The sequence below is a fragment of the Thalia democratica genome, chromosome 7 (genome assembly GCF_965202585.1).
Source record: "Thalia democratica chromosome 7, ktThaDemo2.hap1.1, whole genome shotgun sequence".
Lineage (NCBI taxonomy): Eukaryota > Metazoa > Chordata > Thaliacea > Salpida > Salpidae > Thalia > Thalia democratica.
This window is the reverse complement of record NC_139171.1, coordinates 1,068,721-1,095,137: the sequence shown is the minus strand read 5'-3', so window position 1 is coordinate 1,095,137 and position 26,417 is coordinate 1,068,721. Positions and strand designations below refer to the sequence as shown.

General features: G+C 24.7%; 1 protein-coding gene across 1 annotated transcript; it reads right to left on the bottom strand.

The window, feature by feature from the left end:
• Nucleotides 1-825: 825 nt before the first annotated feature.
• LOC145840700 (uncharacterized) lies at nucleotides 826-25,336 on the bottom strand. The gene is made up of 5 exons (XM_082948026.1): nucleotides 25,247-25,336; nucleotides 24,558-24,710; nucleotides 19,657-19,807; nucleotides 12,732-12,873; nucleotides 826-1,293 (listed from the first exon to the last, which is right to left on the bottom strand). The coding sequence occupies exons 1-5, from the start codon at nucleotides 25,302-25,304 to the stop codon at nucleotides 1,141-1,143; spliced, it is 657 nt and encodes a 218-aa protein (XP_082804152.1). The 5' UTR covers nucleotides 25,305-25,336; the 3' UTR covers nucleotides 826-1,140.
• Nucleotides 25,337-26,417: the final 1,081 nt, after the last annotated feature.

Below are 26,417 nucleotides of genomic sequence, written 5' to 3'. Positions count from 1 at the left end.
TAACAGCTGATATTATAAAAAATATGCACTTGAATAGTTTAACTTGCCATAAAAAATTCTTTGAAACTATAAAACTTTTGTGAAAATTTTTATTGAGAAAAACTTGTAAATTTCATTATTAAAAAAGTATTTGTGTTGACTCAAAATTAAAACTTTCTTGTTCAAACAAAATAAGGTAGCAAATGTTAAGAACACTTAGTGATCATTGTATCGAGCACCTTGAATAAGTTCAACAACACAAATAACTCGAATGTGATTTGAAATTATGCTTGTACTCGCAAAAAAAAAACACAAAAATACTCACATATTGTAGAAAAATTACAGAAAGGTTTCAGACCTTCTACTAAACATACTAGAACAGTTGATTACAAAATTTAACAAAAGAATAAAATAACAATTAGTTTGGATTCAAATGGCAAATTGTTTATGATGGCTTCATTTAAAATTTGTTCGATTTTTTTTGCACTTTTTGAATGTAGAAATGAAAGTTGAATGTTAAAACTAAATAATTAATTTATTATCAACATAACATTTTTTAATTATGAAATGTCTCTAACATCAAAGTAAGTAATATATGATATTTAAGTTTGTAAAAAAGCTATATGAAAAACACTTAGTTAAACTTTTTTTAATTAAAAGAATAAACAAATAATTAAGATATAAGCTCGTATTGATTAAGAAAAAAATCTCAAAAAGTAAAAGTAATTATGAAAAATAAAAACTTAATTGTTACAGTTGTTTTTTTTTTTTGATGAAACAGATCTAATCTCAAAACAGAATATCAGGAATAAAATCAAAATAAAAGTTTGAAATGAAACAACTGAATTTAGTTACTAATTTTTATCTAAAAACATTTATAAAATTTATTTTATAAAACAAACTAATTTAATAATTTTAATCAATTGTACGTTTACCTATCCAAAATTTTAGCAATAAAACATTTTAATAGTTTATATTCAATATAAAACAGTTCATAAACGCCAACAATAATGAACTGCGTTATTAACTTATTTATATATCTATCAAAAATACTTTTGTACAGATTGAGAAAATGAAGCCCAAGAACTCAAACCTCGATACAAATTGTTCATCACAACTACGTCACATGACGTAATCACACAAACACGTCGTATGACGTAATCACACAAATACGTCATCGTTGTCGTCCTGAACGGAAACGAATTTATCCGAACCTTGAAACTTGACGTTCTCGTTTTCAATATTCACTTTTGTTTGTATTTTTTCATTTGACGTTTCTCTCTGAGCTGGTGCAGCTACAGTTGGTTGTTCTTCCTATTAATATTTAATTGATAATTATATAAATATATTACTTTAGACAATATTTGTTTCAATTGAAAACATATAAACAATCAGTATTTTTAAATAAGACAAGTATCATGAATATTTAAGCTGTATTTTTTGTATAAAATAATCTTTAACCCACTTATTATCTTTTTATATTTTTTGAATTTTTGAAATATTCAAACCAATTCAACTAAAGCAAAAAACATCATTTTAATAAAGTTGTTATAATTGTTAAGACCATAATGGGGTAAAGCACTTTTTTAAACAAGTTGATTATATTTTAAAGATCTTTGACTTTGCTAGCAAAATTCAAATAAGTTCTTGAAACAAAGGATACAAAGTTATATGATCAAATTAAAACGAAAAAAAAACTACTCCAATAAAAACCAATCTTCTACAGTTTCTAGCAATTGTTCCCAAAATACATCAGTCTAATCTTAACGGAGTAATAGAAAATCAAAATGTAGAAATTTATTTTATTCTGAGTAAAAACAAGTTTAAATAAAAATATTTTTTTTGCTTTGGTTATAAGTTTACTTATCTCTTAAACTTTTTTAAATCGTTACATTTAAAATATTATTATAGCGCAAAGAAAATATTCCGAAAATTTAAGGTTTTTTTTTAATTTTAAAGGAGATAAATTTTTGGAAAATTTTCAAAAGTCATAGAAAATCTGCAATAACTTAATTTCTACCATATATTTATATTTATAGTTTATCACTAACACAAATTTATTTCAAATGTTTATAAAAATTTTATGTTTTACAAAAATAATTTTATCAAAAGCTTTTAATTGAAAACCAATTTTATTTTTATAATAACAATTGGAACTTACCTATGGTCTTAAAAATACAGTAATCATTTCAACTTATAAATATATCTGGCTAAACTATTAACTTTTTCTTTTATAACTGTGATATTTATACTTATACATAACACCTTATGTAATACATCTGGCTAATTTATACATCATTATTTTAAAAGATGACAATGTTATAATTTAAGTTGAGTAAAGATTTAAAAAAGTAGTTATTATTTATAAATATTAACAATGCTACAAACTCATGTACATGTTAACTATTGAGAAATTGTGAAAAAAGAGGCATACTTGTGGGCAGAAATCTACCCACAATGCTCACAAATAAAAGTAATTTTTAGATGTGAATACTCATAAATTTACAAAATAAAAAATAATTAGTATAACGTGGTCAAACAACAGGCACTGTATGTAGAGTTGCCTAAGTTTTTGAGAAAAATTTTCCTGGTTTTCAAAAATACAAGATTTTAGGTCTTTCTTTAGGATATATATTTTTTTATTATTTATTACACTAAATGTAAAAAATTTTTTGAGTTCCGGATTTTTTAGTAACTTTAGTTCAAAATTAAACGATTTTCCTTTTTTTTTCAAAACTTCTCAAATTCTAGACTTTTTTAACCTAAATTGTCAAATTCTAGATATTTCCAGGATTCCAGGTTTTTTAGCAACCCTGTAAAAAGTATTAATAACATTGAAAAGATACTTGAAATATGAAATTAATGAATAAATAATAATTATGTAAATTATTTTAATCTTTATAATAAATTTTTCGTATGTATTAAGAATTTTGTTACTTTATATGTGAAAATAGCCTAAAGTTCCAGGTTTTTTAGTGGTTTTTGTTCTAAATTCCAGTTTTTTTTCACAATTTCTCAAACTCCAGTTTATAGTCTTACCTACTTCATAATAATTAATTAAATATTATCAACTAACTTGGTTCGGCTGATAACTTTTACTCCTGTGTATTGAAAGTCTTATCTACTTCATAATAATTAATCAAATATTATCAACTAACTTGATTCAGCTGATAACTTTTATTCCTGTGTATTGAAAGTCTTACCTACTTCATAATAACTAATTAAATATTATCAACTAACTTGATTCGGCTGATAACTTTTACTCCTGTGTATTGAAAGTCTTACCTACTTCATAATAATTAATTAAATATTATCAACTAACTTGATTCGGCTGATAACTTTTACTCCTGTGTATTGAAAGTCTTATCTACTTCATAATAATTAATCAAATATTATCAACTAACTTGATTCGGCTGATAACTTTTACTCCTGTGTATTGAAAGTCTTACCTACTTCATAATAACTAATTAAATATTATCAACTAACTTGGTTCGGCTGATAACTTTTATTCCTGTGTATGGAAAGTCTTACCTACTTCATAATAACTAATTAAATATTATCAACTAACTTGATTCGGCTGATAACTTTTACTCCTGTGTATTGAAAGTCTTGCCTACTTCATAATAACTAATTAAATATTATCAACTAACTTGGTTCGGCTGATAACTTTTACTCCTGTGTATGGAAAGTCTTACCTACTTCATAATAATTAATTAAATATTATCAACTAACTTGATACGGCTGATAACTTTTACTCCTGTGTATTGAAAGTCTTACCTACTTCATAATAATTAATTAAATATTATCAACTAACTTGATTCGGCTGATAACTTTTACTCCTGTGTATTGAAAGTCTTGCCTACTTCATAATAATTAATTAAATATTATCAACTAACTTGGTTCGGCTGATAACTTTTACTCCTGTGTATTGAAAGTCTTACCTACTTCATAATAACTAATTAAATATTATCAACTAACTTGATTCGGCTGATAACTTTTACTCCTGTGTATTGAAAGTCTTACCTACTTCATAATAATTAATTAAATATTATCAACTAACTTGATTCGGCTGATAACTTTTACTCCTGTGTATTGAAAGTCTTACCTACTTCATAATAATTAATTAAATATTATCAACTAACTTGATTCGGCTGATAACTTTTACTCCTGTGTATTGAAAGTCTTGCCTACTTCATAATAATTAATCAAATATTATCAACTAACTTGGTTCGGCTGATAACTTTTACTCCTGTGTATTGAAAGTCTTACCTACTTCATAATAACTAATTAAATATTATCAACTAACTTGATTCGGCTGATAACTTTTACTCCTGTGTATTGAAAGTCTTACCTACTTCATAATAATTAATTAAATATTATCAACTAACTTGGTTCGGCTGATAACTTTTACTCCTGTGTATTGAAAGTCTTACCTACTTCATAATAATTAATTAAATATTATCAACTAACTTGGTTCGGCTGATAACTTTTACTCCTGTGTATTGAAAGTCTTACCTACTTCATAATAATTAATTAAATATTATCAACTAACTTGATTCGGCTGATAACTTTTACTCCTGTGTATTGAAAGTCTTGCCTACTTCATAATAACTAATTAAATATTATCAACTAACTTGGTTCGGCTGATAACTTTTACTCCTGTGTATTGAAAGACTTACCTACTTCATAATAATTAATTAAATATTATCAACTAACTTGATTCGGCTGATAACTTTTACTCCTGTGTATTGAAAGTCTTGCCTACTTCATAATAACTAATCAAATATTATCAACTAACTTGGTTCGGCTGATAACTTTTACTCCTGTGTATTGAAAGTCTTACCTACTTCATAATAACTAATTAAATATTATCAACTAACTTGATTCGGCTGATAACTTTTACTCCTGTGTATTGAAAGTCTTACCTACTTCATAATAATTAATTAAATATTATCAACTAACTTGGTTCGGCTGATAACTTTTACTCCTGTGTATTGAAAGTCTTACCTACTTCATAATAATTAATTAAATATTATCAACTAACTTGATTCGGCTGATAACTTTTACTCCTGTGTATTGAAAGTCTTGCCTACTTCATAATAACTAATCAAATATTATCAACTAACTTGGTTCGGCTGATAACTTTTACTCCTGTGTATTGAAAGTCTTACCTACTTCATAATAACTAATTAAATATTATCAACTAACTTGGTTCGGCTGATAACTTTTACTCCTGTGTATTGAAAGTCTTGCCTACTTCATAATAATTAATTAAATATTATCAACTAACTTGGTTCGGCTGATAACTTTTACTCCTGTGTATTGAAAGTCTTGCCTACTTCATAATAATTAATTAAATATTATCAACTAACTTGATTCGGCTGATAACTTTTACTCCTGTGTATTGAAAGTCTTACCTACTTCATAATAATTAATTAAATATTATCAACTAACTTGATTCGGCTGATAACTTTTACTCCTGTGTATTGAAAGTCTTACCTACTTCATAATAATTAATTAAATATTATCAACTAACTTGGTTCGGCTGATAACTTTTACTCCTGTGTATTGAAAGTCTTGCCTACTTCATAATAATTAATCAAATATTATCAACTAACTTGGTTCGGCTGATAACTTTTACTCCTGTGTATTGAAAGTCTTACCTACTTCATAATAACTAATTAAATATTATCAACTAACTTGATTCGGCTGATAACTTTTACTCCTGTGTATTGAAAGTCTTACACACTTCATAATAATTAATTAAATATTATCAACTAACTTGGTTCGGCTGATAACTTTTACTCCTGTGTATTGAAAGTCTTACCTACTTCATAATAATTAATTAAATATTATCAACTAACTTGGTTCGGCTGATAACTTTTACTCCTGTGTATTGAAAGTCTTACCTACTTCATAATAATTAATTAAATATTATCAACTAACTTGATTCGGCTGATAACTTTTACTCCTGTGTATTGAAAGTCTTACCTACTTCATAATAACTAATTAAATATTATCAACTAACTTGATTCGGCTGATAACTTTTACTCCTGTGTATTGAAAGTCTTACCTACTTCATAATAACTAATTAAATATTATCAACTAACTTGATTCGGCTGATAACTTTTACTCCTGTGTATTGAAAGTCTTACCTACTTCATAATAATTAATTAAATATTATCAACTAACTTGGTTCGGCTGATAACTTTTACTCCTGTGTATTGAAAGTCTTACCTACTTCATAATAACTAATTAAATATTATCAACTAACTTGATTCGGCTGATAACTTTTACTCCTGTGTATTGAAAGTCTTACACACTTCATAATAACTAATTAAATATCATCAACTAACTTGATTCGGCTGATAACTTTTACTCCTGTGTACTGAAAGTCTTACACACTTCATAATAACTAATTAAATATCATCAACTAACTTGATTCGGCTGATAACTTTTACTCCTGTGTACTGAAAGTCTTACACACTTCATAATAATTAATTAAATATTATCAACTAACTTGGTTCGGCTGATAACTTTTACTCCTGTGTATTGAAAGTCTTACCTACTTCATAATAATTAATTAAATATTATCAACTAACTTGGTTCGGCTGATAACTTTTACTCCTGTGTATTGAAAGTCTTACACACTTCATAATAACTAATTAAATATCATCAACTAACTTGATTCGGCTGATAACTTTTACTCCTGTGTACTGAAAGTCTTACACACTTCATAATAATTAATTAAATATTATCAACTAACTTGGTTCGGCTGATAACTTTTACTCCTGTGTATTGAAAGTCTTACCTACTTCATAATAATTAATTAAATATTATCAACTAACTTGGTTCGGCTGATAACTTTTACTCCTGTGTATTGAAAGTCTTACACACTTCATAATAACTAATTAAATATCATCAACTAACTTGATTCGGCTGATAACTTTTACTCCTGTGTACTGAAAGTCTTACACACTTCATAATAATTAATTAAATATTATCAACTAACTTGGTTCGGCTGATAACTTTTACTCCTGTGTATTGAAAGTCTTACCTACTTCATAATAATTAATTAAATATTATCAACTAACTTGATTCGGCTGATAACTTTTACTCCTGTGTATTGAAAGTCTTACACACTTCATAATAACTAATTAAATATCATCAACTAACTTGATTCGGCTGATAACTTTTACTCCTGTGTACTGAAAGTCTTACACACTTCATAATAATTAATTAAATATTATCAACTAACTTGGTTCGGCTGATAACTTTTACTCCTGTGTATTGAAAGTCTTACACACTTCATAATAACTAATTAAATATCATCAACTAACTTGATTCGGCTGATAACTTTTACTCCTGTGTACTGAAAGTCTTACACACTTCATAATAATTAATTAAATATTATCAACTAACTTGGTTCGGCTGATAACTTTTACTCCTGTGTATTGAAAGTCTTACCTACTTCATAATAATTAATTAAATATTATCAACTAACTTGGTTCGGCTGATAACTTTTACTCCTGTGTATTGAAAGTCTTACCTACTTCATAATAACTAATTAAATATTATCAACTAACTTGATTCGGCTGATAACTTTTACTCCTGTGTATTGAAAGTCTTACCTACTTCATAATAATTAATTAAATATTATCAACTAACTTGGTTCGGCTGATAACTTTTACTCCTGTGTATTGAAAGTCTTACCTACTTCATAATAACTAATTAAATATTATCAACTAACTTGATTCGGCTGATAACTTTTACTCCTGTGTATTGAAAGTCTTACCTACTTCATAATAACTAATTAAATATTATCAACTAACTTGATTCGGCTGATAACTTTTACTCCTGTGTATTGAAAGTCTTACACACTTCATAATAATTAATTAAATATTATCAACTAACTTGGTTCGGCTGATAACTTTTACTCCTGTGTATTGAAAGTCTTACCTACTTCATAATAATTAATTAAATATTATCAACTAACTTGATTCGGCTGATAACTTTTACTCCTGTGTATTGAAAGTCTTATCTACTTCTTAATAACTAATCAAATATTATCAACTAACTTGGTTCGGCTGATAACTTTTACTCCTGTGTATTGAAAGTCTTACCTACTTCATAATAATTAATTAAATATTATCAACTAACTTGGTTCGGCTGATAACTTTTACTCCTGTGTATTGAAAGTCTTACCTACTTCATAATAATTAATTAAATATTATCAACTAACTTGGTTCGGCTGATAACTTTTACTCCTGTGTATTGAAAGTCTTACCTACTTCATAATAACTAATTAAATATTATCAACTAACTTGATTCGGCTGATAACTTTTACTCCTGTGTATTGAAAGTCTTACCTACTTCATAATAATTAATTAAATATTATCAACTAACTTGGTTCGGCTGATAACTTTTACTCCTGTGTATTGAAAGTCTTACCTACTTCATAATAACTAATTAAATATTATCAACTAACTTGATTCGGCTGATAACTTTTACTCCTGTGTATTGAAAGTCTTACCTACTTCATAATAACTAATTAAATATTATCAACTAACTTGATTCGGCTGATAACTTTTACTCCTGTGTATTGAAAGTCTTACCTACTTCATAATAATTAATTAAATATTATCAACTAACTTGATTCGGCTGATAACTTTTACTCCTGTGTATTGAAAGTCTTACCTACTTCATAATAATTAATTAAATATTATCAACTAACTTGATTCGGCTGATAACTTTTACTCCTGTGTATTGAAAGTCTTACCTACTTCATAATAATTAATTAAATATTATCAACTAACTTGGTTCGGCTGATAACTTTTACTCCTGTGTATTGAAAGTCTTGCCTACTTCATAATAATTAATCAAATATTATCAACTAACTTGGTTCGGCTGATAACTTTTACTCCTGTGTATTGAAAGTCTTACCTACTTCATAATAACTAATTAAATATTATCAACTAACTTGATTCGGCTGATAACTTTTACTCCTGTGTATTGAAAGTCTTACACACTTCATAATAATTAATTAAATATTATCAACTAACTTGGTTCGGCTGATAACTTTTACTCCTGTGTATTGAAAGTCTTACCTACTTCATAATAATTAATTAAATATTATCAACTAACTTGGTTCGGCTGATAACTTTTACTCCTGTGTATTGAAAGTCTTACCTACTTCATAATAATTAATTAAATATTATCAACTAACTTGATTCGGCTGATAACTTTTACTCCTGTGTATTGAAAGTCTTACCTACTTCATAATAACTAATTAAATATTATCAACTAACTTGATTCGGCTGATAACTTTTACTCCTGTGTATTGAAAGTCTTACCTACTTCATAATAACTAATTAAATATTATCAACTAACTTGATTCGGCTGATAACTTTTACTCCTGTGTATTGAAAGTCTTACCTACTTCATAATAATTAATTAAATATTATCAACTAACTTGGTTCGGCTGATAACTTTTACTCCTGTGTATTGAAAGTCTTACCTACTTCATAATAACTAATTAAATATTATCAACTAACTTGATTCGGCTGATAACTTTTACTCCTGTGTATTGAAAGTCTTACACACTTCATAATAACTAATTAAATATCATCAACTAACTTGATTCGGCTGATAACTTTTACTCCTGTGTACTGAAAGTCTTACACACTTCATAATAACTAATTAAATATCATCAACTAACTTGATTCGGCTGATAACTTTTACTCCTGTGTACTGAAAGTCTTACACACTTCATAATAATTAATTAAATATTATCAACTAACTTGGTTCGGCTGATAACTTTTACTCCTGTGTATTGAAAGTCTTACCTACTTCATAATAATTAATTAAATATTATCAACTAACTTGGTTCGGCTGATAACTTTTACTCCTGTGTATTGAAAGTCTTACACACTTCATAATAACTAATTAAATATCATCAACTAACTTGATTCGGCTGATAACTTTTACTCCTGTGTACTGAAAGTCTTACACACTTCATAATAATTAATTAAATATTATCAACTAACTTGGTTCGGCTGATAACTTTTACTCCTGTGTATTGAAAGTCTTACCTACTTCATAATAATTAATTAAATATTATCAACTAACTTGGTTCGGCTGATAACTTTTACTCCTGTGTATTGAAAGTCTTACACACTTCATAATAACTAATTAAATATCATCAACTAACTTGATTCGGCTGATAACTTTTACTCCTGTGTACTGAAAGTCTTACACACTTCATAATAATTAATTAAATATTATCAACTAACTTGGTTCGGCTGATAACTTTTACTCCTGTGTATTGAAAGTCTTACCTACTTCATAATAATTAATTAAATATTATCAACTAACTTGATTCGGCTGATAACTTTTACTCCTGTGTATTGAAAGTCTTACACACTTCATAATAACTAATTAAATATCATCAACTAACTTGATTCGGCTGATAACTTTTACTCCTGTGTACTGAAAGTCTTACACACTTCATAATAATTAATTAAATATTATCAACTAACTTGGTTCGGCTGATAACTTTTACTCCTGTGTATTGAAAGTCTTACACACTTCATAATAACTAATTAAATATCATCAACTAACTTGATTCGGCTGATAACTTTTACTCCTGTGTACTGAAAGTCTTACACACTTCATAATAATTAATTAAATATTATCAACTAACTTGGTTCGGCTGATAACTTTTACTCCTGTGTATTGAAAGTCTTACCTACTTCATAATAATTAATTAAATATTATCAACTAACTTGGTTCGGCTGATAACTTTTACTCCTGTGTATTGAAAGTCTTACCTACTTCATAATAACTAATTAAATATTATCAACTAACTTGATTCGGCTGATAACTTTTACTCCTGTGTATTGAAAGTCTTACCTACTTCATAATAATTAATTAAATATTATCAACTAACTTGGTTCGGCTGATAACTTTTACTCCTGTGTATTGAAAGTCTTACCTACTTCATAATAACTAATTAAATATTATCAACTAACTTGATTCGGCTGATAACTTTTACTCCTGTGTATTGAAAGTCTTACCTACTTCATAATAACTAATTAAATATTATCAACTAACTTGATTCGGCTGATAACTTTTACTCCTGTGTATTGAAAGTCTTACACACTTCATAATAATTAATTAAATATTATCAACTAACTTGGTTCGGCTGATAACTTTTACTCCTGTGTATTGAAAGTCTTACCTACTTCATAATAATTAATTAAATATTATCAACTAACTTGATTCGGCTGATAACTTTTACTCCTGTGTATTGAAAGTCTTATCTACTTCTTAATAACTAATCAAATATTATCAACTAACTTGGTTCGGCTGATAACTTTTACTCCTGTGTATTGAAAGTCTTACCTACTTCATAATAATTAATTAAATATTATCAACTAACTTGGTTCGGCTGATAACTTTTACTCCTGTGTATTGAAAGTCTTACCTACTTCATAATAATTAATTAAATATTATCAACTAACTTGGTTCGGCTGATAACTTTTACTCCTGTGTATTGAAAGTCTTACCTACTTCATAATAACTAATTAAATATTATCAACTAACTTGATTCGGCTGATAACTTTTACTCCTGTGTATTGAAAGTCTTACCTACTTCATAATAATTAATTAAATATTATCAACTAACTTGGTTCGGCTGATAACTTTTACTCCTGTGTATTGAAAGTCTTACCTACTTCATAATAACTAATTAAATATTATCAACTAACTTGATTCGGCTGATAACTTTTACTCCTGTGTATTGAAAGTCTTACCTACTTCATAATAACTAATTAAATATTATCAACTAACTTGATTCGGCTGATAACTTTTACTCCTGTGTATTGAAAGTCTTACCTACTTCATAATAATTAATTAAATATTATCAACTAACTTGATTCGGCTGATAACTTTTATTCCTGTGTATTGAAAGTCTTATCTACTTCTTAATAATTAATCAAATATTATCAACTAACTTGATTCGGCTGATAACTTTTACTCCTGTGTATTGAAAGTCTTACCTACTTCATAATAATTAATCAAATATTATCAACTAACTTGGTTCGGCTGATAACTTTTACTCCTGTGTATTGAAAGTCTTACCTACTTCATAATAATTAATTAAATATTATCAACTAACTTGATTCGGCTGATAACTTTTACTCCTGTGTATTGAAAGTCTTGCCTACTTCATAATAATTAATTAAATATTATCAACTAACTTGATTCGGCTGATAACTTTTACTCCTGTGTATTGAAAGTCTTGCCTACTTCATAATAATTAATTAAATATTATCAACTAACTTGGTTCGGCTGATAACTTTTACTCCTGTGTATTGAAAGTCTTACCTACTTCATAATAATTAATTAAATATTATCAACTAACTTGATTCGGCTGATAACTTTTACTCCTGTGTATTGAAAGTCTTGCCTACTTCATAATAATTAATTAAATATTATCAACTAACTTGATTCGGCTGATAACTTTTACTCCTGTGTATTGAAAGTCTTACCTACTTCATAATAACTAATTAAATATTATCAACTAACTTGGTTCGGCTGATAACTTTTACTCCTGTGTATTGAAAGTCTTACCTACTTCATAATAATTAATTAAATATTATCAACTAACTTGGTTCGGCTGATAACTTTTACTCCTGTGTATTGAAAGTCTTACCTACTTCATAATAATTAATTAAATATTATCAACTAACTTGGTTCGGCTGATAACTTTTACTCCTGTGTATGGAAAGTCTTGGTCTTCGCAACATCAAACTCCTACTTCTCTGTGTTTTTCGTTGCTGATTTTGAGGCAACGTTTGGTTCTTCTTCGATTTACTATTCCTTCTACTCCACCTAAAAATTTCATTGCTACGTCATAACTAAATCATTTAGAATTAAAAAGTCAATGAATGATTATGAACATAATCAGTTTTGAAAAGAAACGTTTTTTACAAGATAAGAAGTAAAAACAACTGTTCCTGAAACAATAAGGAAAACTTGTTTTAGTTGGTAATTTTATGCAAAATCTAAACTTATGATTTAATTTACAAGTTTATGATAACTGATACACTCATAATTTAAAAACTAAATTTCAAATATTTTCACATAATATGTTGTTTGTTTATAACTGAAAAAATAAAAAAGAACAATTTTATGTTGTATTTTAAATAAGAAATATATAAATTGTTAGATGTTCCATGGTGCATAGAATTTATTGTTTTAAAACAAATACTTAAATATTTAATTTAATTAGAATTTTTTTAACCAAACAAATTACTTTTCTTAAGTTAATAAAATATACTGATCTACGCTCAAACTATATTGTTGAAGTTTTTTTACTTAATATATAATAACAGTACCAATTTTTTAACTTACTCAAAATAAATGATATAAAAACTTTGCATAACTCAATAATCTGATTATAAAAATTTAGGGTAAAACTTTTAAAGTATATAGAACAGCTATAGTTAAAATTTTTTTTTTTTAATTCTTGAAAAGATTCATTTGTATAAATTTTCACATACAGCATACTTTTATATCTGTACTTAAACTTATGATTCTTTTAAATATTTAAGCTGTAATAAATTTTCATACTAAATATTTTTTTTTATAGATTTTAGATTTAATTTGGTTGTCATCGACGTACTATAAATAAAATTTTATGATATCCTTTAAACTCATATATTAAACTATTTTTGTTTAATTTTCTTTATTTGAATCTCACGTAATTAAGTATGAAATTATATAATTTTAAATATAATACAACCATGAAAATTATAAATTTAAACTGTTGTTATACTCTGAGTAGCTCTTTGTTTATTTTAAAACATAAAAAACAGTACAACTTTCAAGTTAAAGCCGCTTGAAAACTATTATTTAAAGAACTAATTTAAGATTACTTAAATAACGTATTTATAATTATAGCAGAAAACTAACCACTTAAAATTTTTTTAAAAAGTTACTAGTATTTTTCTTAAGAAACTCAACATTTATACATATCAATTCCGGAAAAGTTAAACTTTGAATACAGCCAGATGTAAATAGCTACATTCTGGCATATCAACAAAAATTTATTTGTAAATTATTTTGTTACTGACTACACTATTAAAGGAGTAACTTAATGTAATTATGACGTCAAAATTGAACTTTTTGCTCTATCATGTAATAAATAGCTTGAAATTGCAAAAGTTTTTCATATCGAATCAATTACAATTGAGTTTTCCCCTTTTATGACTTGTTTAGTTGAATAATTATGTTTAACTTTAAAATATTGCCATCATCATTTTAGTTTATATTTTTTAATTTAGACTGTGTTTATAAAAGTATGTATCTTCTTCAAATTTTTAGGAAAATGGTTTTAAAATATTTTGATAACTTATAAGCTTAAATAAATAACTCTATTGATAATGATGCAAACACTATTGTTTCAATTTTCAACTCAATATTAATGCTAAATTTGTACTATATATACATATTATAACTTGTTTAACTTTGAAAGTTTGTTTTTAAACTAATTGTAAAGAACTAAATTACTTACACTTGGTGCACTTAATAAGTTGTAATGATAAAGTATTATTAATAAGAAGTTGAAAAAACAACATTTAAACGAATGCTAAGTTATTTTCATTCAAATGTATTTATAAATTAATAAAAACAAATAATTTTAACGGTAAAAAAGCTTTTAGTTTAAAAATAATCTTAATGTAATACTTTTAGAATAAGGCAAAAACATCATTTAAAAACTCGATATATTAAATTACATAGGGAAAATTTTTCTCTGAAGTTTTACTAAACATTTATCATTTACATAACTTTTTATTGTCGAACACATACTATACTTATGTTAAAAGTTTAATTTACTATATGATAAATTAGTGAAAAAAAAGTTTTATGATGTAATATTCGCAGCTAGAATTTTCTTTTATTTAAGTTTAATCAAATTTATAACCAATTTGTTTTAAATAAATTTAAACAAACAAATTTTACAACATATCAACCTACAAATTTTATTAAATAAAACTTTTTCTTACATAGAAGAAAAACTAAGATTTCTTATCAGTCTTTGCTTTTTCAATACATATTAGTTGTAAAAATTTCATACATTTTACCACTGAATTGAATAAAGGACATTTTATTTATTTGTAAAATGCGTCATACAAAAATATAACATATGTTTTTATTTTATATGGATCAAATAAATATTTGGAAATTTTTCACTTTATATGCTAATACGTATTTTTCTGCTTCAAATCTGTGTTTATAAAATAATAACTTTCATAAAAATATTTTCTATGATTTATCGAAAAGTAGAGTAAAATTAAATCATTTTAATTCTCAAAATAAGTTTTGATACATGGAGATAAAATATTAAATGATAAAAATTCATTATCTTCATATTCAAAAAAATTAAATTTCAAATAAATGTTTTTGTGTAGAGAAAAATTAAATTATTTATTAAATTCTTAAAAGCAATGATGATCTAATTAATTACAGGTTCAAAATACTTTTTATCAAATTAAATTTTTCAAACGGAAAGCAAACAATTTAAAAAATTTCAAGGACTAAAGAAAATTCTAAGTTAACAATTAAAAGTATAATCTATTAAAAAAAATAGAAGGGACAAACTACAAGATGTTATTTAATTTTTATTTTTTTATATTTAAGTAATTAAACTGGTTTCAAATATTATAAATATTAAAAAAAAATTACTTTAAAAATATGATATGACTAATAAATTATTTACTTGATAGTATATGCTTCAAGTAGAACAAAGTTCAAAAATATTTTTACAAGAATATTTTCTAATAATTTTAACTTACTTATTTTTAAGCGTCTATTTTTCGGTTAAATTCGCCCAAGTTATCTAAGTTTATATTTAATGAATAGTCTACAAAACTTATACTATTAACCTTATAACTTCTACTTACAAAACATTTATGTATAGACTAAATATTTAAAAACTTTAAGTCGTCTGAAGTGTTTTTTACTGTTTTTATTAAAGGAAATTGCAGTCAAATTCATATTGATTTGTTTTCTAATAGAAAAATTAAAAGCATTTAGTTAAGTATAACATTTAATTACGTTACATTATGATTATTCAATATAAAATAAATATATAAAACTGTTTTACTGTCTTGGAAATTTCTATTTCTATTTGTTTTTACACAAAACTACACAAATATATTGAGTTAAACTGCTAAACTAAATACAAACATTTTCGTCAGATAAGATTGATTTATGCTTTACAAATTTAATAGTGGAAAGTACAGTTTTGAATTTATTTTCTCAATTTTTATTTTTTCGTTCAAGAGACAACAGACTATATTGATAGTTTGAAAATTTAAATACGTTAATTTGTAAGATTTTCAAACTGTAAATAAATTAACCTGACCTGATAGAATAGCTTTTTTTAAACTTTCTCACTTATTTTTTAAAGTTTAATATTGATTTAAAATTTATCCAAATGAGTTTTACAAGTATTTAAATATTTTTCTAATCAATATTTTTTGCATGATTGGTTGTTTTAAACCAACGTCAAAGTTATGAATTAGTAAAAAAAACTTTGAAACCAATAAAATGTATAAAAACTTTTATGTGCGTTATCAGATTTTTTTTGCTCAGAGTTTTCAATGTGACATCATAAAGAGTTTCAAATTTTCAATGTGACATCATAATGAGTTTCAAGTTTTCAATGTGACATCATAAAGAGTTTCAAATTTTCAATGTGACATCATAATGAGTTTCAAGTTTTCAATGTGACATCATAAAGAGTTTCAAATTTTCAATGTGACATCATAAAGAGTTTCAAGCTTTTATTGTGACATCATAAAGAGTTTCAATTTTTTATTGTGACGTCACAACAATGCTCAAATTGAAAGCTTAGAAATCATTTGGCAACAAGCCACACGATTGGTAACTATAAATTTTCAAATTAAATTAAAAATAAAAGCTTGTGATTAAAAATATTTACATACATAAGTACAAGTATAACTACTATTTAAATAACTGGATTTAAAACAATATCTTTTAAATTATTTCCTATGTTTGATTTTTTTTGTTGAATTTGAATATTTTATATACATTTTAATTATAAACTTAGCACAAAAAAGTTATAAAAAAACTTTGATGCCTATTATTTTCATTGAAATTTAAACTATTTAGTATTTTGATAGAATAATTTTTTTTAATATTCATTGAAATACATGCATACTAAGATGATGTTGTAGTTTTTTTACAAACGTACAAACTTACAACATAAATATAGTTTACTGACGTATATCTTTGCTGCATTTTAACTAAATATACAAAACATCAATATTGCAGAAGCTTTTATTATTTATAAAACATTATGTTTATTTTAAACTGTCAAAAGAAACTAAAACCATCCTGCACAAATATGTGTTTAGATTTAAGCTAATTATTCAGGTTATTGACTTAAGCTAAATTAAAGACAATTATCTAGTATGTAATTTTATTAAACAGTAAAAAAATAGCTTAAGGCCATACGGTAAGGGGTTAAGATTGTTTTTACAAAAATTAACACTTGCTTTTATATAAAATCTTAAACAAAAAAATCATAACTTTTAAGATATAGTCGTTTTTGTAAAAAATTTCTAATACAAAGTACGGATAAAAAATTATTAATTATCTATTTTCTCTCCAAGTAAAAAAAATCTATTTATCAAAGTTTCCAAAAGCGGACCATTTCAGAAATTTAGGGGGTCGTAAGTTGCAAAGAGGTGTGTGGGACTAGAAAAAGGGTTATTATTTAAAACTTACACTAGATTTTCTGAAGTTGATGATGAAGAGAAAAAAAGGTCTCAGGCGTACTTAGGTGTAGGTTTTTTAGAAACATTATTAAAGGGGCCTTAGACTTTATTATTTTTTGAAAGGGACCTTATGAAAAAAAATAGGGAAACCCTGCTATAAAGCGATCTAATTTTTACTTTATGAGGTAAATACCTCAAATTTACATCCCCTAGATAATTTAAAAAAATAAAAAGCTTAAAAAGTAAAACAAATAGAAAATGAGGTAATTCAATAAAAATTACCTTTTTCAAACTGAAATCTTTCTATTGAGTGAGTTATTTTGTTACTTAATACGAAATTATTAACCGTATTACGATTAAAATTTAACAAGGTTGGTAACAAAAACGAACGAAATAATAAACTTTTAATTAAATAGTTTTATCAACTTTTTCACTGTGCGCATTCTATTAAAATTCTACTGAATTACATAGGTCAGTTATATCTCAAAAGTTACAATGAATTTTGATAAGCAGTAAAATCTGTCTGATAAATAAGATAAAATTATACAAAATAAGATAAATTCATAAAATCAAGATGGACCCAATAGAAACTTTATAAATATTTACAGGGTTCGTGCGCGAAATTTTATTCATTTAGCCTGACTGAGACCAATTTAGCCTGACATTTTTTCAAAGTAAGGAATATTCCCTTTAGATGTTTTTTTAGGTATTAGGGGGTCTTGATTAGTACTATTGTAGTCTCTGACTTCAACCAGCTTTATCTCAAAAATATTTTGAGCTTTAAAAATCTGCAAAAAGCAACTCATAGCTTAGTTACAACTCAATAAAATAAGACTAAATTGTGAAAAAGGTGATCCCCCCTATGCCCTTAACATAACAAATTCAGTGATAAGTTTTAAAATAATTGTTATTCAAAACTATTACTAGTGTAAAAAATTTTTATATATTACTAAACACAATTGTTCAATTTAATTAAGCACTAAGTAAAAATATTATAACCAGCAGATTTATAATAAAACAATGTGCATTGTGGTGTTTTATTAAAATTTAAAATGAAACGCTTACAAGAGTATTAAAATTCAAACAAATAGCTAAGTTGTTGAAGTAAACTGTAATGTTTAAACTGTTTTTTTTATTAATTTTCATTATTATGACGTATATAATCTACTCAAAAAAAAATGAAGGTTCTTAAAAACTATTTAGAGATTCAAAAACAAGTTTTAAGCATTTATTTTTACAGATACTGACTGATTTTGATTTTAATAGCTAAACCATTTTTTAAAAATAAGTTCACTTCTCAATTTGATCTTAAAAAGATTTCTCAAGTTTTTTTAAGCAAAAATTTTCAAGCATTTGAATTGAGAAAAACTTAAATTCTCAAATTTTTAAATAAAAAACTGATTTAGCCTGACGTTTTTCAACTTTTTTCAAAAAAACTGATTTAGCCTGACGCGCACGAACCCTGATTTACCTGACCAGACTTCCCCTATGTTGAGAAACTTTATAAATATTTACCTGAACATACTTCCCCTATAATGAGAAACTTTATAAATATTTACCTGAACAGACTACCCCTATGTTGAGAAATTTTATAAATATTTACCTGAACAGACTTCCCCTATGTTGAGAAATTTTATAAATATTTACCTGAACAGACTTCCCCTATGTTGAGAAATTTTATAAATATTTACCTGAACAAACTTCCCCTATGTTGAGCAACTTTATTAATATTTACCTGAACAAACTTCCCCTATGTTGAGCAACTTTATAAATATTTACCTGAACAGACTCCCCCTATGTTGAGCAACTTTATAAATATTTACCTGAACAGACTTCCCCTATGTTGAGAAACTTTATAAATATTTACCTGAACAAACTTCCCCTATGTTGAGCAACTTCGGAGTATCTCGGAGGGGGAGGATGGTTTGTCAGCATTCTTTCAATATCTGGTAAATTTATGTCGTTAGAAGTTGGTGTGAGTGGAACTACCTCGTGGATCTCATCCAAGTCATCTATACCTGCAATATATTGAGACCATTTGAAATTATAAGAACAATAATGTGCTGTTTATAATGAAAATAAATTATATTGGATATGAATTTATTCTTTCAAGAATTTTATTTTACAAACTAAGTTTCGATCAAAGGCCTTGGCAGTGCTTAAATAAATCTAAAAATACATGTAACAGTCATGGAAAAAAGCATTTAAACAATTAAATAAAAACAAATTTTTAATCAAGTTTTTTACTTAAAAACTAAACAAAATAAATTTTAATATCAAGATTGAATTTATGGTAAAGTTTAAATTTTAGCTAAATTTTAAAATCAATATAACAACGAGAATAATAATAAAAGCTGTATATAGCTTTCTTTTTTCGTATAGTTAATTTTCAAAATAAATATTACTAAAGTAAAAATGTAGCTAATAGTAAAAAGTGAGCTTAAAGTTGAGATGCATTTTAACGTAGCTTATTTTAATTGTGACGTAACTATTGAAAATTTAAACAATCTTGTACCTGTAATCGCTAAGAAAATTTTTATATTAAGAATTTATTTAAATACTATTTTCCATGACTGTTATATTATATTGGATATAATTATAATGTTAACATGAATGTTGTTTATATACTTGGAACTTAATAAGAACATATTGTAAAGAAATAAAACAATAGCTAAAATATTTTGTACTTTGAATTATAATCAGAATACACTGAATTTTAAATAAATCAAATTTTTAATAACAAGAATATACTGAAAACATCAAAAAGTAGTAATATATTTTGTATGTAATTGTACAATTAAGAAGAATCAATTTTAATTAATGAACAAAAAGTAATACTAGCTAAAGTTAGCTTTGATCAGAATAAATGTGTACAACTAAACTACAGAAAAATGTTGGGTAAAATTATTTATCTATACTTTTAAAATTTTATATGTTTTTGTAACTAAACCTAAAATAAAATTCTACATAAATAAATTTTATAAATTTATAATTCAAATAAGACTGTGTAACTAAACCTATTAAAGGTTTTATAAAATTTCTTTAGAATAAAAATCAAAGTTATATGTAAAACTTATTTCCTCTGTCAAACAAAAATATCAAGTTAATCCACAGTAGATCATTTTATACAGTTTCAAATTACAGGAAATTTGTTGTATACTTTAATGAATGTAGTAACTTTCTCAAAAATACATGAACTATTATGTTTTTTATAAGTTCAAATATTGTCAATTAAAAATAGTTGTTAGTTGTTAAAACAAAAGAAATATGAGCTTCTTTGCTAAAAAAACTTAATTTAACTACAAAAATTGAAAAACTCAATTTTCTTTAACAATTTTTGATACTTATAATAAACTTTATTTACCTTTATTTAAATATTAAAAAAAAACTTTACACATGCCAATAAGCAATAACAAAACAAATTTGATTGTTCACTTTAAATTTCACTAAGGTATAACAAATAACATGTAATTGTATCATCTACAATTTTCAAAACTAGCTTTAAATAAATATTTTTCTAGTTTAAAAAAGTTTAAATATTTTAAATTAGCTTTTTAGTTTATGTTTGAAAACTAACTAAATATATATCAAATGTATTTTGGTTTCTTTCAAAAAATATAGTTAAGCATTTGAATTATTGACATAAACTTATTTATAAGTTGTTACAAATTTTTACCTACATAGATTACTTTTAAACAAAATTTTTTTTACTGAAAAGTCATAAAGTAAAATATACAAATATAAATATTAATGCTCAAAAAAATATATCTTGATTTAAAGTTTACACTAACTATGAGCAAGACTAAATTTAGACATTTTATTAATACAGAAAATAGTATATTAATTTATGTGTAAGTAGAGTTATTTCTTTTTCAACTGTGGCAAACTTTAAATTCAAAAATTACAAAAACTATAAACTAAACTTCTTTTAAAAACAAAATTATAAACGTAACCAAATATAATATTTTGTACTGATCATCAATATATATTCTAGTTTTATATTTACGTATATTTAAAACATTTTGTTATAGTGTAACCAAAGATAATATTTTGTATTGTTCATCAATAAATATTTTAATTTTATATTTAGTTATGTATAAAACGATTAAATTTCTGAAATTTTATGTGTTTATTTTAGTTTTAACTAGTAATACAAAAGTAATAATTAGAAATACTAAGTATTTAAAAAGCAATGTAATGTAAACTAAGTTAATGTAAACTTACACAATTAAAAACTCATTACCGCCAGACTAATTTGTTTTGAATGTTTTTAAAATAGTTTCTAGCTGAAACACTTTTAGTGGGAAAAAAAATATTTGCAGAGTAAATATAATATACTTTTAACAATTATATATTTTTAGTTTTAAAGAACTTTAATTAGTTTTTGTGTTGATTAGTTTTAAAATTGTTTATAAAGTAAGGCTAAGTTCTTAATTTATAATTATAATTATTTAAGTTCAACAAAAATTATATGACTAACTAAATAAATATCCGCTCATCAAACAAAACTAATAAGTAAAATATTAAATTAAAATGCTTAGTAAAAGGAAATTAAAAGTAGAAATTTTTGTTTTGTAAAGTCTACTAGTACTAACAAAACTTAAATAATTAATTAAAACAACGTTATAAAACTTAGTGAAAATAACCTCATTAAATATTTAAAAGAGTTGAACAGCTTTTGACTTTAAACCGTTATAAATAACTTAAAGGTTGTAAATTCACATATAAATAAATTATTTTCTTCAAAATTTAATAAGACGACATCAGCTGGTGTTATTTTTATACATTATTAAAGATTTAGGAAATTTTACTTGGTGTTTTCTCTATTATGCATGAAATATATACTTTATATCTTTTCACTAAAAACAAAAACAACTAAAACCTTTTTTAGTTGCACTAACAGATATTATACAAACTTTGATTAAAATATTCGCTTGTATTAATGTAGTTTTCACTTAAAATTTATCCATTAAAATATTATTTTATCCCTATTGCATTGAGTTTTATAAAGAGCACCATAAGAATTATATTTAAATAAAGTTGTTGTATGTTGAAAATAACTTTAAAGCTAGTATTTAAATTGTAAGATTATAATGTTATACGTTTTGAAGTTTAAAAAAACCTAAATTAATAGTCATATCAATTTTTATAAAAAAAATTTACATATTACTAAAAATCAAATTAACAAGTTTTTAAGGACTTAAACAAGCTATAAACTCTTTTACAATTCTCAATGTTATTTTTTCAATCAATAAGTTATACCACTACCAGCTGTTTTAAAGTTATATTTCTCAAAAGTGTTCACAGCAAATCTAGAGAACAACAAAAATATTTAATCAACAAATATTACCTTTCTAATTGATTAAAACTTCTTTTTCTTAATTTATAAACTTTTTGTTTCTCTTACCAGCTTTAATTAATCATTATAATACTAGTAGTTTTTTTCAAAACAAAAACTTAAAATCTAATGTACAGGGTTGCCAAACATTTTTGGAAAATTTTCATCAGGTTTTAAAATTTCTTCCAGGTTTAAAAGTCCATTTTTAGTTTAAAATTAAGTATACAGTAAAATACTTTATAAGTAGTATAAAACTACTATAAATATTCTGTAAAGCTACTTTAAATTTATTTTTTTTAATAAAAAAAGTTTTTGATGATGACAAAAAACTTTTATCTATACAAAAAATTTTTTGTTTCAAATTGAAATTTTACTACTAAACGTGTAAAAATTATTTGAAATTCCAGCTTTTTTATTGATTTTTGTTCAAAATTCCAGGTATTTTCCAAAATTTCTAAAATTCAAGGGTTTTTAAGCCTAAATTGTCAAATTTCCAGATTTTTCCAGGATTCCAGGTCTTTAGGCAACCCTGTAATGTAGGTTTAAAAAATAATTGTGCCTAGTTTTTAAAAATAATTTTTTACCACTATCATAAAATAAATCTTAAAATGCAGTAAAACATATATCAAACATTAAAACAACTAATAGTAATTACTATTTTTTGGAAATAATACTTTTTTTAAGCAGTTGTTAAAAATGTGGAAAATAGATATAGATGTATATTTTATACTTATTTATACAAATTTTTATATTATTGAATTTTGTTAAAGAAAACTTTATGAAAAAATAAAGCTTGTTTGATATATTCAATTTCATGAAAATTTTTTATCAAATAGCAAATTTTTAAGTCAAACTAATTTTAATTAGGTATATATTTTAAAATTAATATTTGTACAAAGTACTGAACAGTACATATACATTGAACTACAAATAAAATTATCATACATGTAGCAACGTATTCTATGTAACTTGAATAACTAGAGGTAAACTTTGTTTGATACAAGAAGTATTGTATGAAGCTAGTTATACTAGATTTAAAAAACAAACAAAAAATTGATGAAAACATGCCAATAAATATTTATCTCTAAAAAGATCTCAGACATTGTTGTTGGATTTAGACTATGATTTTTAATTAGTTTAAAGTTTAACTTAGTTTGACCAAAAAAAAAAACAAGCTAAATAAAAACTTAGTTTCATTTTTATAGACAACTTAAAAATTTTAACAATCCTGTGTTTTACATAAAATGAAACATGGTTGTTTTTTTACTGACTACAACAAACAATTTGCAAGTGATCTTTATCAAAAAATTTAACAAGTAAGGTGTTTGCTAGTGTGCCACCTCTAATATATGTTGTATACAAACAATAAACTATTTTAAATAAAAATGTTGTATACAAAGCAGAGTAAGTTACTTTACTAGTTTTTTTACCTTGTTGAATAGAAGGTTCATCATTGACTTCAAAATCAAAACCGCAAATAGTGCATCTGGAAGTGGTTCTGCAGAACAAGCATAAGCAACACAAAGTCATAAACATCATCATGGCAGTTATCATGGCAATCAGAATGTAGTCAGATGTTGTTCCTGTAAGAATATTTAATTAGATGTGGTATGAAAATTATAATAAATAGTACACAGTGGGCCAGCAAGTTGTTAAAAATATTATGATCCACTGTGCAGTATAAAATCAGATATTGATAAGAATAATAAACTCATACAGATTTGTTTTGTATGTGTAAATAAATTTAACAGCAGCTAAGATACACAATTGTTAATACATAATAATGTAATATTATTAAAACAATTATTAATGATGTTCAGATAGTCACTTAGAGCAGATGTTAGAAAATCTAAAAACAATTTTTGTTTTATCAAAAATACTCAATCTATCTGAATAAGATTTTTTATTTAAGCACTGACAAGGTCTTTGACCAAAACTTAGTCTGCAAAATAAAGTTTTGAAAGAATAAAATACTGATTCATATTAACTTCATTTAGATAAAACAACCAACATTTAAAAAATTCTTGCCAGGTATCTGGTACAGTGCTTTAATTAAAAAAACTAATCATTTTTACACAATATTTGTTTTGAAAGTTTATATTTTTTATATTAAACAAACCAAGGAAGTCCTCATCACTCTGATCACTTAATGCTGACATTGGCTGCGTTGTTTCCATTTTGTTTATTTATTTTAACCTATTTCTCTAATCATCATCAATCAATAAATTATTATCTTTATCAACTTGTTATTAAATACTTTTTTCAATGTATTAAGTCTTTAACTTCAAAATTACTTTTAACAGGGTTGCCACTCATATTTTCAAAAATTTTTCCTGGTTTTCAAAATTTCTTCCAGATTTTTAAAAATACAAATTTTTGGTTTACTTTTAGTTTAGAGATAAGAAACTGTGTTAAAACATATAAAAATATTGAAAACATACTGTAAAGCTACTTTAAATGTGTTTTAAATAAAAAAAAATAAATGATGACAATTTTTTTTAATTATACTATAGACTTTTTGAAATCAAAATTTTACTACTGAATGTGTGAAAATTGTTAAAATTCCAGGTTTTTCAGTGATTTTTGTTCATAATTCCAGGTTTTATTTTCAAAATTTCTCAAATTCCAGGTTTCCAGGTAAAGAGGCAACTCTGTTTTAACCTTTACAAGTCATTTATTATTTATTTATGTTTTACTATACAAAGATAACAAATGGTTAATTAGTAATTTTGCTGTAAAATTGAGTTTGAGTATAACTTTACATTAGATCTCAAATACCTAATATTTAAAAACTTTTACAATGAATAACAGCAACTTTAATATTTTCTGAATGGCTGTAATAACTTCCATACTAAAATATACCAATAAACTAGTTTAAAACTATTGTTTTTATTTAAAATATTACACTAAAACACAGATAATTTGTTAAAGTGTTAAACATTTCTACACTATAACAGCATGTTGATCAGATTAATTTGAATTTATAATTTAAGCTTTATTTAATCTAACTTCTTAGCTTTGACATTTCTATGAATGGTTTGGAATTCTACCAAAAGTTCAACGTTCAGTTTCAAAAAGCATTCTAGTTAACAATGTACTTTTTAGTTAGAGAGAAAAGTTTTATTAAAAAACAATAAATAACAATAATAATGCAAGCTTAAGTTTTTTTTAAACTACCAGATTTGGCTGGCGATAAAAAAAAACTATGACTTTATCAAATGGAATAGAATATTTAACTGCAATTAAGATTTTTGCTTATATATGTGGGTAAAACTAGTACTAGTCTTCAA

Bases quoted from the DNA above. Each gene is read 5' to 3' on its own strand.
- LOC145840700 (XM_082948026.1), bottom strand. From the start codon at position 25,304: ATGGAAACAACGCAGCCAATGTCAGCATTAAGTGATCAGAGTGATGAG. The intron at 12,874-19,656 runs GTAAATATTTAT...TGAAATTTTTAG, and splicing joins CATAGGGGAAGTTTGTTCAG to GTGGAGTAGAAGGAATAGTA. The intron at 1,294-12,731 runs GTTAGTTGATAA...AAATATTAATAG, and splicing joins AAAGTTATCAGCCGAACCAA to GAAGAACAACCAACTGTAGC.